General features: G+C 40.1%; 1 protein-coding gene across 6 annotated transcripts in view; it reads right to left on the reverse strand.

Annotated features, from left to right (window-relative positions):
- Window positions 1-15,108, reverse strand: part of ST6GALNAC3 (ST6 N-acetylgalactosaminide alpha-2,6-sialyltransferase 3) — a 655,315-nt gene that overhangs the window by 71,428 nt on the left and 568,779 nt on the right. For 4 of the 6 annotated variants that reach the window (XM_060139726.1, XM_060139725.1, XM_060139735.1 and 1 more), the window contains 2 exons: window positions 4,891-4,998; window positions 1,579-3,827 (listed from right to left, as the gene is read on the reverse strand). The exons of 1 other annotated variant lie outside the window; for it this stretch is intronic. In XM_060139726.1, the coding sequence (XP_059995709.1) occupies window positions 3,641-3,827; window positions 4,891-4,998 (295 nt within the window). In that variant the 3' untranslated portion in view covers window positions 1,579-3,640. Of the gene's footprint in view, window positions 1-1,578; window positions 3,828-4,890; window positions 4,999-15,108 lie in introns of those variants that run through there. One more of the 6 variants, XM_060139727.1, reaches the window with a different exon arrangement.

A 15,108-nucleotide genomic window follows, 5' to 3' on the forward strand; every position in this document is an offset into this window, starting at 1 on the left:
GCAAATCTGAGTTTGCTTACGGTAAAGACAGTCTTCTTTGAATAGGGGGACCAATGTTCACTCACATCAGTGCAAATGGAGCTTGATGCGCTGTTTTTCGATGTGACTTTAGCTGAGCTGCAATCAGCAGAGGCTACGATACAGATTGCTATACTTCCAGGTCTGATTTTTGACAACTGTGGCATCTAATTGTGTCCTCAGTTCTAGATTTAGCAGCTTCTCTAGCTTTATTCTTTTGTCCAGCCACTGAATATGATTTTATGTACTCTTAGCAATCAGTACATTTAATCTGGATTTTCTTTCTTATTCAGGATTCAAAATGTAACCCCACAAATTTCAGATAAAGTCTAAAACAGATTTTCTGTGATTTATACGCATCAGTGAGAAATATAGGATTGCATGTATATCTTTATAAACATACACACACACACAGAGGGACTCTATGGGCATACATACAAACGTCCTCCCAAATTGCTTTTTCTTTGATAGGTTTGACAACAATGTAAAATCATATATTCTAAAAGGTTTCTAATTCACATTACCATCATAACAATATAAATAATTAGTACTTATCACTAGGCTAACTTAGAAAGGATTCAAACATCCATTTTAAAACCCCTTTAAAATTTTCTTACTTTTTATCAAGGATTCTGCAGAATTAAAAATAATGTTTACTTTATTATCTTTAGCTTGCATATTTTTATGTTGATTTCAGAAAATTGTGGCCATTTTCCACACTCCATTTGCCTAGAGCCTTGGACGCTATTGAAATATTTTTATTTTTCACAGATATTACTTAACTTCTGGGATGTATGCATATCAGTGATGAATGAGTTAAATTTTCCAATATTTAGGTGCTGGATGAAATCTCTTTCAGTTGCTAGAAAATGGACCAGAAATTTGCACTACAAAGGTCTCTCCTTGAATTGCTCCTTTACCATTCTCTTCTCTATCAGTAAATCTTAGATGGAAAATTTCTCAACATGGGAGAAATTAGACTTTAAATTTCCACTTTATATTTCCACATTAGGAAGCTGAGGATAAAGAAGAACAGGAAATGGAAGCAGAGAACATTAAGAATGCAGAGAAAAATAAGTCATGTGACTCTATCAAAATGATGATGACACTGGGAGTCATTCAATTAGGTCTCCATGTTAAGAATAATCTGGTTTTTGTTTCTCAATTTTAGAAAAAAAGAGATAAGAGACAACAATAAAAAGTGTAGAGTTGGGGTTTAGTTAAGGAAAAAAAAGAAAGGGAGGGAAGGGGAGGCACCCCTTACCACTCCAAAGGAATCACTGCCTATTCTACACACACCTACTGTCATAGAGTGAGGGATGCAGGGCTCTGTAAAAGTCTCCATCAGAGAGCGCGACAGTGAAGTAGGAGAGCAAGGATGTTTTCCAAAGTTTCTCATTAGTAAGGGCTAAAACAAATAGGGTTGGTCCTCCATTTACCAGGAAACTAAATAAATTACATTATGTCATTCCCTGAAACACTCTGATAACCAAGCTTCTTTTTTATTTAAAAGTGGAACTTCTGTATCACAACAGGGGGGAAAAACAGTCTGTATTACAATTTTGACATTTTCATCTGTTTATTTTTCTTTGAGTGGGCATTTCTATCCATCATTAGCTCACAAAAACTAGCATACGTAGTACTGAAAATCACATAAGGAAGCAACAAAAGAATAACAACAATAATAGTTCCAACAACGTAAGTGGCACTTGGTCATTTTTATGGATGTGAATATTGAGGTATTAAAATGGTAGAAAAAGCAGGAAAGAGGTTTTTGTCCAAGATGGACCATTTTAAAGATAGCCTATCATGGGACTTAGCACTGGTAGAGACCTGGAAAGGGCTCCCAAGGTGAAATGCATCATCACTTCCAGTCTCCAAAACAGGCTGTAAGTTAAGCCCAGCTTTTGTCTTTTGAATCATTGGTAAGGATGTTTTTGGTCTCTCAGCTACTCTCTCAGCAAATCAACCCTCTAATATTTAATGAGCAATGAATATATGGAGAACAAAGTAATCTTAAGATGGGGACGAGAAACTGTATTTCTTTACTTTTATTTCTTCCTGTTGTCTCTGCTACCTCATCTTTTCCCCACCTAAATAGAGCCACGAAAAAAAAAAAAATCAAAAGTACTTTTGTTCACAGGATTCCTAGTTTATGGCCAGGGCCATCCTTGGGATACTTTTTGCATAATCCTGATATAATACATTGTATTTGGCACTGAAATCAATTGGTTACTAGTCTACATAAACTCTATTCTATACAAATATTAGGAAGGGGAGCAATCTGGAATATATAGTAGCAATTAACAAATTAGAGATCATCTGCTAATATGTCAGAATGCATAGGCAATAGCCTGATGGGGTGGTCACAGGCATCACATGGGACAGCATATGTGAAAGGACTCTACATGACAAAGCACTTTAGACATCAAGGTCATTATTATTGTTGTTATTATGGTATAGCAACTGATACAGTTTGGGGAAAATAAACCCCAAGAAGGCAAAAGCTCTGGTCAGATTAAATACAAGGAATCATTTCCTCTCCATGTCTAACAGTTGGCACTTGGCAATGATAATGAAATGTGTGGAGAGACACATCTTGGGCCTATAAAATAGAAATTTGAATATACAAATATATATTATGAAGTATGGTAGGATACAAATTGATGTAAAAATATGCTTTGATTTCCCTGTTTCATGATTTTAAAAAGCATAAAATGTTGTGTTGTTGGATGTTGAAGCAGAGTTAGTAAACCCTTTTGGTTATGTTTTAAGAATGTTTTCACAGTCTATGTTACTACAGTGTTGGTATCTTACTTGTTGAATAGCTTTCTGAAATATTTAGCACTCAACCAAAAATAACTAAACATTAATACAGATCATTCTAGTAATATGTTTAGTTATATTTTGGGGGGTAGTAAGAATGGAGTGATGAGAGTAGAAATTCAAAAAGATTTGCTAGTTAGCTCATTTGGAATGAAGTGTTTGAGATAGTCAAGTAATCCCGGTGGGTAGGATGTCCATATCTTCCTTGTGAATTAGGAAATGGCCTGAGGCTTTAGCTGTAGGAGGTACTGTAGGAAGATGGTAAGTCAGGAAGAGATTCCTTTCCTGCCCCCAGGCCAACTAGTTACTGTGGCAAGACCCTTGTACCCAGAAAGCATTTCTTGGGTCAGTGTTTGACAATCAACCATTCTTCAAGATGGTGGAGCTGCTTAGGTTCAACAGACAGCAGAGTCAATAACCTTGCCTCATGAGACCAAATCCCAGGGCTTTTGGAAATTACTCACTGTCCAAGAATCCTGGGCAACTATCTTGAAGGATAATCTTCCCATTTCTTAGGTCACTCTTGTCATGTTACTGGCCTTTATTTCAATTCCAGTTAGATTATAAAGTGCAGTATGAAATGTTGAACCTTCAGAAAGAACATAATGAACACAACTACACTCCACGAAATCCCAAGTTCAAATTACTGGCAGAATCACCGTCCATATCTGAGAATGTACAGAAACTTGATCATCATTGTTGTTGCCTTTATCATCACCAGCATCAGCATCATTAGCATCACAGTTGCAGTATCATGATCATGTCAAGTGGTGTGGCAAGGTCAGAAAAGCCAACATCAAGACACTGTCCAATTTGGGTGTGTAAATATTATCCTGTGTTTCTTGGCCCATTTAGCAAACACTTTCTTTTCAGTGATAAACCTATGCCCCCCATATGGGGCGTGTTCATGGAGAAAATATTCATCACATTCGTCTCTTCCTTGTTCATAGTAATGGTAGGGGACTTTTCTATACCCTTCTGTCCTAGAAAAGAAATAAAGAAAAGGAGAGAAAGACTGAGATGAAGAATGAAGTATTCATTTACAAGACTCCATTATGTGCCCAGTAAATGCATTTACTTGCAAACCCATGCATGATTCTTGTCCATGAACTCACTTAAAAGCTATTATACATAAAAGCTTTTAGGAAGACATACCAGATCCTTAGTGCCTTAATAAATCAAATAAAATGTATATATCACACCAATTACATGCAAAAATATAGCTACCCTTTGAAGGAGGAAATGGTGTATAATGGAAACAAACTTTGGATAACCTGATTGCTCTTGCAGAGCTTGAAGAAGCTTAGTGATTTTTCAGAGTAAGATATTTGGTTCATCTGTGCTCCATCATGCTTATAGTTAGGGTAGAAATATTTGATTATGAGGATTGTGGCTTAGTTACCATTTTGACAATATGATTAAAATGCTCTCTGAATTATATTGTGCCCATCGTTGGTAGGGAAATATATTTCATTACCTTCATGAAGCATGGAACGTTTGTTTTATTATCTACTTAGAAACTATCCTACCAGCAGGAATATACTGTGGATAAACATACCCATTTTAAATAACAATCTGGCAGATTACTCACTTAGTAGTGAAATATAATTTCCAGGAATTCTCATTAAGGTATCAGCTTCTCTGAGGCTTCAGGACATTTTGTCCTTCAAGATCAAATACAACCATTGAGTAGACAGCCATCTATCAACCATTAGAGCAGCAGAAATGACAAACCTACTTTGCAAATTAAATAACCACCGAACTTGTTCTGTATTTCCAAGCCACAAGTCCCTGATATGCCTCAGACTAAGGGAAAAATGTTCCTTCTGACATTTGACATTAGACTGTGGTAAATATTTTTCTTTTTTATCATCCCTAAAAGTCACAACTTGATGCACTGACAATAAAATGTCATGTCAGCAAAGAATGCTGGGAAATAATTGTTGCTTTATCTGTTTCTCAGATTTATGGTATTAAAATGAATTGTGATATTTTGACAACATATCAGAATTGGAGATGCATAAAAATAATTTCCTGTGATCTTACTTGCAATAGGTGTCATTTATCATCCCGTAGACGTGAATGCCATAACAGGCATCCATGGCCAGAATGAAGGTAAACCAACCCGTGCTGAGATAAGAGCCAGACTGGACTCTGTAGGCAGAACAAAAACAAACAATGACAAACAAAACAAAACAACACAGAAGACATACACAGAGCAACAGCAAAGTGTGATGAGAAACGGGCAACATTTTATCAAAAACATAGCCTTTGTTATCAGGAAAAAACAGAAGGAAACTTGACAATCTGTCAAAGATACACACTTATTTCAAATTATCTCTGAATAATTTATAGGCATGCTCTCACTCTTAGTACCTTAAGCCTAGAAGCTATGCTGTATGGAAGAGAAGCCAAATGGTGAATATCTGGAGTCAAATAACCCTGCTCCCTTCAGGTGAAAAATAATTTAGTTGATTTCCCGTAAGACACAAATTAGTACTGTATATCAGAGGACAGGTTTTCTAAAGTTGCTTGGAGCCCCGATGGGAGCTGAGTGATAATGGTGTTATCTTACTTACCTGGACATGTCACTTTCTCTGAGGCTTGCTAAGTGAAAATTGGATGCAGTGCAGGTGAATGAGTTGGTCTGTGAAAGCATCTGAAAAGTTTTCCTTCACTGTTTTCCAGGCATCATGAGACAAGACTTTTCCTTTGTAAGACCCATCATACCAATCTCTTTAATACGCTGTTATTGAACACCACACCTACCCTGTGCCCCTCACCGTTGTAGGTGCCGTGGATGCAGTAATTATCACAAAAACCAAGGCTTTTGTCTTCCTGCAGGCCAGAGGATTGGATCTGGAGGTGGCTATATTATAAAGGTTGATCAGGGAAGGCCTTTTTGATAACAGAAGCAAAGATCTGGGAAAAAAGGGGGTGGGAGAGGGTGAATGGGAAGAAACCGTGTAAGCCGTAATGGAAAGGCAGCCTCACGTGGGTAGCCTTTCAACGCCCTCTTGGTCACATAAGAGTGGGCCTTGGGCCCGGAACACTTCCTTACCAAGGAGTTCTCACAGCCTGTGCTGGACTTATCACCCTGTGTGTGAATATCTTTCTCTGTTTCACAGTCAAGTTGTATGCATTTGCTTAAGTGTCATATGACACATGGCTAACCTCACTGCTATATCCATCTCCTTTAAAAAGGGGATGGGGTCTTTTGTTCTGTGGCACAAGAGGGTTGCATGCAGGCCAAGAGCCTGTGTCAGCTGCTGGGAGGGACCCGCTGGCTGTGGGGGGCCGATGCCCACTATTAGAGCTGACCTTGCTCTATCTCTTCTCTGTGTGAGGATAGCATTTTTCCATCCAGTGCTCGACTGTGTTGTGTTTTCTTTTGTGACTCCAATACCAAGATACAGTGGGCAGAAGTGTTTGGACTTCTACTCCTGGTGATAAGCCACAGATGCCCCTTGCTCAACAGACCGTATGAGAGAAGAGTGTCCCAGGAAGTGTTCCATCTCACAAATATGAGGAGTGTGCTTGGTATGTTTAAGGAAGAGGTGGGAAGTACAGTAACTGAAGGGGGAGAGTAATTAGTTAAGTCCTGATTGGAGGATTCTGTCAAGTTCCAAATGGTTCAAGGGAATATTTGATCTCCGTATTTGTCTTTAGCCAAGACAACCCAATCCATCCAATACAGATGATGGCCTATCTGCTTAAAACTTTCCCCGCAGGGGCATCTGGGTCACCCAGGTTGCTTGGCCACTGAGTAGCACCACTGTCTTAAAAAGACTATGTTTCCTATCTTCCATCTAGATGTCTTGGTAAACTAGAACATGGCCGGCTCTTCTCCTCCAAACCAACACTTCACCCTGGTACAGCACTCCAGCCAGTAATTGTTCCCACTGATGTCCAATATCCTTGCTGCAGTTCTTCAGGACCAAGCCATCAGTGTACTACAATTAGGACCCTGAATCTTTTGATTCCTTTTTAAAATTTATTTATTTATTTTAAAGAAGATGTTGGGGGTAGGAGTTTATTAATTAATGTATTTATTTTTGCTGTGTTAGGTCTTCGCTTGTGTGCGAGGGCTTTCTCTAGTTGTGGCAAGCGGGGGCCAGTCTTCATCGCGATGCGCGGGCCTCTCACTGTCGCGGCCTCTCTTGTTGCGGAGCACAGGCTCCAGACGCGCAGGCTCAGTAGTTGTGGCTCATGGGCTTAGCTGCTCCGCGGCATGTGGGATCCTCCCAGACCAGGGCTCGAACCCATGTCCCCTGCATTAGCAGGCAGATTCTCAACCACTGCGCCACCAGGGAAGCCCTGATTCCTTTTTTTTAAACAGGCACCACTTTAAGTATCAAATCACTTAAAACAGGCAAGCATTTCAGACACACAGTGGGGGTTGATAACTGGATTTTTAACCTTTATTTTCATCGACTTTGGTTGATTTGGAAGAAGAAACAGACCCAGAGCATTTATATCCACCCCCTCCGCCTATTTGTCACTGAGTCTGAAATGCCGCTATGTAAATTGACTTCCTTTGTATCTCCCGGTGTGTCTTCTAAATGGAAAACATTCCAGAAACAGGATCCCATTAAGTTACATGCACTCTCCTCTGTGATAGGAACACTAGCAGCAGCATGGGTTAGGAGCAGGTGCCAAATGGGTGGGAAGACACAGCACAGGAAGGGGAAGACACAAGAGCAAGCTGGTTTAGAAGAGAATGGAACCTGCAGTCAATCCTGCATTCTGGGGTCTGAGGAGGAACAGCGATGATGGGACCTGCTTAAAGCATCATCTGCTTAAAAAGTCATTTGAAAATTGGGAGAGATCAGAAGAACAGAGTCTTGACTAAAAGCTCCCAAATCGAAACTAGAAATTTTATCCATGTACTGATTTTTTCCAGTTATTATTCCTGCTGAATTGTATTTTTTCCCCTCTTCTTGCCTTTTCCTTCTACTTTTTCTACCTTCCAATCCTCTCTATCCTTCTTCATTACTAGGCTGACCAAGCACTAGTAGAGATCACTAAAAATTACAGCATCTATTTGCACATGATGAGAAAAGACAGGTCTCACATATTCACCCATTCATTTTTTTCAACAAACATTCATTGTGATCCTATTATATGCCACTGACTCTGCTAGGAGCTGGTGATGAATATGGGATATTTTCTTAAAGAGCACACGGTCTAGTGGAGGGAGGCACACATGTTAACACAATTAGTCACAATCAGTGTAACAAAGTGGAGTTTCAGAGTCAGTACCAAGTGCAGTACAGAACAGAAGTGAGAATGTCTGGTTTCCCATTCCAGCTGTGCCACTACTCAAATGTCAAGCTTTGGAACTTATTTGGCCTCTTTGGGTCATCTTTGTTTCCTTGTCTCTAAAGTGAGATAGTTCAACTAGTCCTACCTAAGGTTTCTTCTAATTTTAAAATCAAATGATTCTGCAATCATCACCTTCAGTGGTCAATCTGTTTTATTCTTTAGCCCTTTGGCAGTTCCATGTTCCATGTGTGTTGGATGGGTAATTAACAAGCATATTAATTGATCAGGTCACATTTAATGCACACTTGTGTGATGGGCATGCCACTAAATGCCTGGGGTGTATATAGAAAGGGTATACAGTTTTACCTGGCAATGGTAGTGGCTACAGTCACTAAATTTTGGAGGGAGAAGCTCCATCTTTTCCTCTTTCACATGATTGCTCATGGAAGGTGTTGGAATGGCTAAGACCAAAGGCACAGCCATAGCATTGAGGGTAAAGCTTAATTTGAGTGAGAAAAAAATCTAAATTAGGGCAAATTGTTTTTCTTTTTATGCATTTCTCCAGGAGCCAGTCCCTCCATGGAGTTGCTGTCAAGGACCAAAATAATATTAGAGCCCTGGAACAAAGGGGGGATCATTTGTGTGACATGTGGACCCCTCCTCTGCAAAATAAGCTCCGCTGGCTCACTCTGATCCAGCCCAGATATTCATGTCTGAGAGTTCAACAGCCAAGCTTTCAGAACAGAACCCCATAGGGTACAACTGTCAAAGTGATTTCTCTACATATTTATCTTCTCTTTACCACAGGAAAAGAGGGTCAGGAATTTCAGGGTTTGGCATCCGGTCAAAGATCTTTCCATCTCACCACCTAATAAGGAAATTTTTACATTTCTGATGTTGATTACTTTTAAGCCTAACCTAATTTATTTTGTTTCTGGATAGACATCATAATCATTAGCTCAAAAGCTCTTCAAGCAAGCTGTGTTGCATTTGATTCAGACTGGGAGGTTCATACTGCCCAAGTGCCCTGTCCTACAAACAGCACTTAATTAGACAGTTGCATTTTTTTCCCTGGTGCCTCTGATATATTTGGGATGTGATATCATGTGAGGTTTCCTACCGATAATACTTGCTGGGGCTAGCAAAGTGGTTTCTTCTCAAAATACTCAGAGCTAATGTCTATATAATGATACTTGCAGTGGAATAATGGAAGCTGCTGGATTAATACAGGAATTCTTCTGAATAAATGTCCTGATGATCTGGGTCCCTAAGGGAATTCACTGGCTTGGATGGCATTGTATCTGGGAATTCTTGTAGCTGCACCATTTCTAAACTCTCCTGCTGTGTGGGTGTACTAGAAAGGAGGAAGTATAAATTATACACCCTAGGAGACCTTTGGAGGTTCAATAAAAACAATAACAAAAAGACTTGAGCTGATGTACATGAAGTTGTTTATGTTTTTCAGCTTAGAAAGACCTAGTGATAACCATCAGATGCCTTAAAAAATTCTAAAAGGGTCTCTTCTGGGACCAAATATTGTCTTGTAATTTGTCACTCATGCACGCAACACTATGTACCAGCTGGCCATCAGCCATGGCACTTTTTATACCTTCCACATCTGGGAATCGATAAAAACAATTATTGTCATCTACAAATACACAATCAAGATTCCCATAGGGATGATAAGAGAATTTAAGCCCCTAATTCAGTACAATAAGAAAGCTTAAATTACTGCAGCAGAATAATGAGCCATGCAGGGGAAAATAAAGGCAGGAGTGTTAAAAGGAAGCTATCAATCATTTGTTTCCACCGGCCAAGCTTTGCATCCCACTGCTCCTTGGTAATCAAGATAGTTACCACTTGGAAACTACTTAAATTTACTTGCTTATCTCTTGGAAAAATGATGTTGTCAACACCTTGATGTAGCACATGTTTGAAGGCATATCATTTAAAATATGATCTTTCATTTAGTTTATTACCAATAAAATATAAGCTACCATGCCCCTTGATGTTTACCCCTGTTCCTTGATGTCTAAAGGCCATCACATGGCCACAGGGATTCGTTGTCTGTCATGCTGGCCTTATTTTTATCAGTCTCAATATTTGTGGCTGTCAGCATCCTTCATTCACCTGCACGCTTGCTTCTGAGCATGCTCCCTCACCTTCTCCTTTCTGGAAACATATTATGAAGCATTTCTTTCCTATTGCCTGGCAAGCTGAAACTTTCTAGTGAGTGACATTTCCCTGTGGGATAATTTCAGGGGAGGAACTGAGGACACAGAAATGGTTACTTTTCAAAAGAAAACTGAATTACATTGAACTTATTATCTATTCACAGGATGTTCTAATTATTGAGCACCATTAGCTCAGTGACTTGGGTTCTGAACTCAAGAAGCTTATACTTTGATGGGCAAAATAATAGCACTTTCTCTATATTACGATTTTTTAATCTCAGCCTATTTTATTTTATTTTTATTTATTTTTTTGCGGTACATGGGCCTCTCACTGCTGTGGCCTCTCCCGTTGCGGATCACAGGCTCCGGACGCGCAGGCTCAGTGGCCATGACTCACGGGCCCAGCCGCTCCACGGCATGTGGGATCTTCCCGGACCGGGACACGAACCCGCGTCCCCTGCATCGGCAGGCGGACTCTCAACCACTGCGCCACCAGGGAAGTCCTCGGCCTATTTTAAATGAGACAGTTCTCTGTTGTGGGGTATGTCCTGTGTAATAAGTTCTCTTTCACATTTCACCAGATTCCTCTCTGTTCCAAGCTCCCCTGAGCCCAAAGAGGGCAGTAGACTTCTTGACTCCCTGGTGTATAGTCTTTGGCTCAGGGGGGGTTGCCATGGGAATGTCTCTGACCCCAAATGCAGGCTCTCCAGGCTCTCCTTATCTACAGTTCCCAGTCTGGCTTCTCACTGTCCCAATGTCTTTCCTCACCAGCCAAGCACCTTACTTCCTTCTCCTTCTTGACAAGTCTATCTGAAGCCATTCAGGTTTGCTCAATACTGAATTATTATCTTATCTTTCAACACAGCCCTAGGAATCAGCAAATTCACTTGGCCTGAACCCAAAAGGCAGGTCGTAGCCTGCAATGGGGGACGTACAATGAGGAAGGGAAACAAGTGTCAAGGAACAAGGATGCAGAGTCCAGTTGCCTCCATCTCTGTGCCTGCCTCTTCTTCATGGAATGGTTCCTTTGGGGGCCTTTGGTCCTACTGTTTCTAATTCATTTCTTCCATGAGCTAATGCAAACAAGGTCTGGGGCATTCCAAGCGAAAATTTCAAAAACATAATAATCATTTATTAAAGCCCAGAGAAGATCCAGACCCTCCCAACAATGGAGATTTATTGGACAGCACGACATTGGCAGCAGTTTCTGAAATCTGCTATACTCAGGAGCAAAAAGGAAATTTTATAAAAGAATTAATCAACATTTCATGTCTTGTTTTAACACTGTTGGATCTCAGTTCTCTCATCACTATACTATACTGGCAGGATAAATAAAAGTAGAAAGTAAGTTTCCATATACATTCCTAGGGAGACGGAATACCTGACAGAATACAGATTATTCAATTAAAAACATTCTTCCCCCATTTTTTTTCAAAAGCACATGGATAATGAAAGCATACATTTAAACAAAGAGACTGGCCAAGAAAAACAGCTGGTGATTAACAGTAGCACCTTGGGATTCAATCTAATATTGTGAACCAGTCTAATGAAAGGAGAGCTCAAAGTGTGGAAGCAATTTCAGCTGTCCCCAAGTCATATATTTTTGTATGTCATTCGACAGTCGGGAGCTATGGTAATACTCTGGAGTTGGCCCATTGTATTAACACTGTATATTGGTACTATCTGTCAATGGGACATGCCCAGCAAATCTTTAGGCAGCAACAACTTTCTGCAAATCAGGCGGCAGAACTCCCCATCTTGGCTTGAATCATTTGCAAATGGACATAAACTTTTCAAATGGATAAAAACATCATACTGTGGATGATTCCTAAGAGAATGCACCAAATGAAAGGATCTAGGCCTGGAAAATAATGAAAAATGGACCATGGGTAGATGGAGAAAGCCATAAATCTTAGAGGACTGTACTATCATCCCAATCCGCTAATGCAAAATGCCTGTGCTAATCAGTAGGCTCTTGGACTGTAAATATAACAAATAATTTCCTTGCCGTAGAATCAACAGGACTCTATGACTAGTGACGCATGCAATGAAATTGTACAAAAGGAGCATAATAAGAAATGACTGTGTTCTTTTCAAAATGTACATTTAAAAGTAAAATGGTATAGCTCCCAAAGATATGATTTATGACTGCTGTAGAAATAGCAGATACCACTCACAAAGTTTACTTTTTTCATTCATCTCAGAAATTAAAAGGTTATTTTGCTCTTACCCTTGGGCTTTAAAGCCCTCTCAACTGGAAAAGTTGATTTCTGGGATTTCATTCAATTTTTTAAATGAACAATGGAACCTCAGGTATGGCAAGGATGGATAGTGGAGATCTCTTTGGGCAACTTCATTAAGGCAGGACTGGTTCCATAACCATTCAGTATTGGCTGAATTGTATCCCCTCCAAATTCATATGGTTAAGCCCTAACCCCCCATTGTGATGGTGTATCGAGATGGGGCCTTTGGGAGGTAATTAGTCATGAAGGTAGGGCCCTACTGATGGGATTACTGCCCTTATGTGAAGAGAAAGAGACAGCAGAGCTCTCTCCTTTCATGCTATATGAGGACATAGCAAGAAGGCTACAAGCCAGAAGGAGAGTTCTCACCAGAAACTGACCATGTTGGCATCTTGATCTTGGACCACCAGCTTCCAAAACTATCTGAAAATGAATTTCTGTTGTTTAAGCCACCCAGTATATGGTATTTTGTTCCAGCAGCCCAAGCAGACTAAGGCAATGGGTACTTCTCAGGGCCCTCCCCTGACAAACCTGACATCCCACTGCATTTTCCAGGACTTCTCTTCCTGAACTCCCATGTCTAGTCACATGGGTCCATTTATGACTCCTTAGCACATCTTGTATGTGTCAGCCTCTGTCTTTTTTTTCTCTTGACTTGTGTACATGTTCCTTCTTCCTGAAATGCTCTCCCCATGACTTCTCCTGTTTCTAATCTTATAAAGCTTTGATTCCCTCATCCTTTCAAGAAAGATTCGCTGGGTGCACTGTAAGTGTGAGGCACTGCGCCAGGCACTGGAAAGACCAAGTTGCCCCTGATCTCAAATCAGGGTCAAGGGAGGGAGACAGACTCGATGACTATTTTCAAAAATAGGGTTATCAAGGGGGTACTTCCCCTGTGAGTGCTATGAGAGTACTGAGGGAAGAGCAACAGACGCCGCTGGAGGGAATTGGGGAAGGTAGGATTTGAGAGCTGAGCTGCAGATTAAGGCTAAGGAAGCACACCAGGCAGAAAAAGGAGCAGAAGGAGAGCCTTTCAGGCAGAGAGAATGGGCTGTGCAGCTGCGCTTGAGGAATGAGACTAACGGGAATACAGGGTAGCTCTGGTCTGTCCTCTAATCTGGAAGAAACCTCAAAGTATCATCAGTGCTTAATTTCCATAATAAATTATTGGTTAGAGACAGGATGCATAAGTAACACTGACTTATTTTTTTCCCCTTACATTATGTTTTGAAATATTAGAGATATCTTGATGTTCTGTATAGCTAGTTTTTTCAGCTGAAGGAAATTTATGGATCTGGAGAAAAGTATCTAGGGGGAACATTGGCAGAATTATATTTTTTCTTCCTCGTTAAATTCTTCATTAATTCAGAACTGAGAAAAGTGTTAACAATATATGACTAAGAATAAAAACAATTAAAAAATGTGTGAGGCTATTTGAGGTACCCAGTGGTGTTCATCTGTATTATAAACTAAGTTACAAGGCAGGAGCAAACTCATCTAATCTCCACGTAGTCTCCAAGCCGACTTCCTCAGTACACACCTGAAGGCTCACAACCTGTTCCACTTAAAAGGGAAACAGTTTTTACAAAAACATTTAATTTACTGAGTTTGCTTTTTTTGTTTTGTTTTGTTTTTTTAATTGGAAATGAAAATGGATACCACTGCTGCTTTAAGGACATGAACCCTTTGAAATACATTTCTGGTCTAGAAATGCTGAGCTAAATGACTTCCATAGTAACATCTCCTTTACCCAGTGAAGCTTCTGGGAGAAGGGATTACACTATGTACACTAACACCTAACGTCCACTCTGAATAACTGTTGCCTTCCCTGGATCTCCGGTTTTCCTAAATGGCCCATAATTTTGAGGACGTGAGGTATTACGGATAGTCTGTGTGGGTTCTAGTTTCAGACTATTCAAGCTACCATAGAGGCCCTTGTCTCAAAAACAATAGATTTTCTGTCAACTTTCCTGTGATAGATTGTATTGATCATCTCCTCCTTGAACGTGGCTTGCTCATGCGTCAGTAACTTTCCTGCCTTACGACTTTAGGCTTGGCCAAATGACTTACTTTGACCCATGGACCATAAGTAGAAGTGAACATTGAGACAGTTCTCAGTGGAGATTTTAAGAAGTGTCACATGGTTCCCATTTCTTACACTTCTTCCCTCCATCATGAGGACAACACATCCCAGGTAGAGGGTGCTCCTTCAGCCTGGGTCCCGTGACGCAGATACGAGCCCAAAACTAGAGCCAAGTTCAGCTAACCTAGCAGAGCTATAGCTCATCACAGATCTGTGAATACTAAATAAATGTTCTTGTAAGCCACTGAGTTTTAGGGTTATTTGATATGCAGCAAAAAGCTAAGTAAACATTTTTTGATAAATAATAACTGCTATTATTTATGGAGCATTTATATGTACTAGGCATTGTACCAAGAGCTGTACATAGGTCATTTTATTTAATTCTTACAACAACCCCATTCTATAGGGAGTATTAATATCCCACTATACAAATGAAGGTTTGGGGAGATATAAAGTACTTGCCCAAAGACAGTCATATCAGAGAAATCAGGTTCTTAAC

The sequence above is a fragment of the Lagenorhynchus albirostris genome, chromosome 2 (assembly GCF_949774975.1).
Source record: "Lagenorhynchus albirostris chromosome 2, mLagAlb1.1, whole genome shotgun sequence".
Taxonomy (NCBI): domain Eukaryota; kingdom Metazoa; phylum Chordata; class Mammalia; order Artiodactyla; family Delphinidae; genus Lagenorhynchus; species Lagenorhynchus albirostris.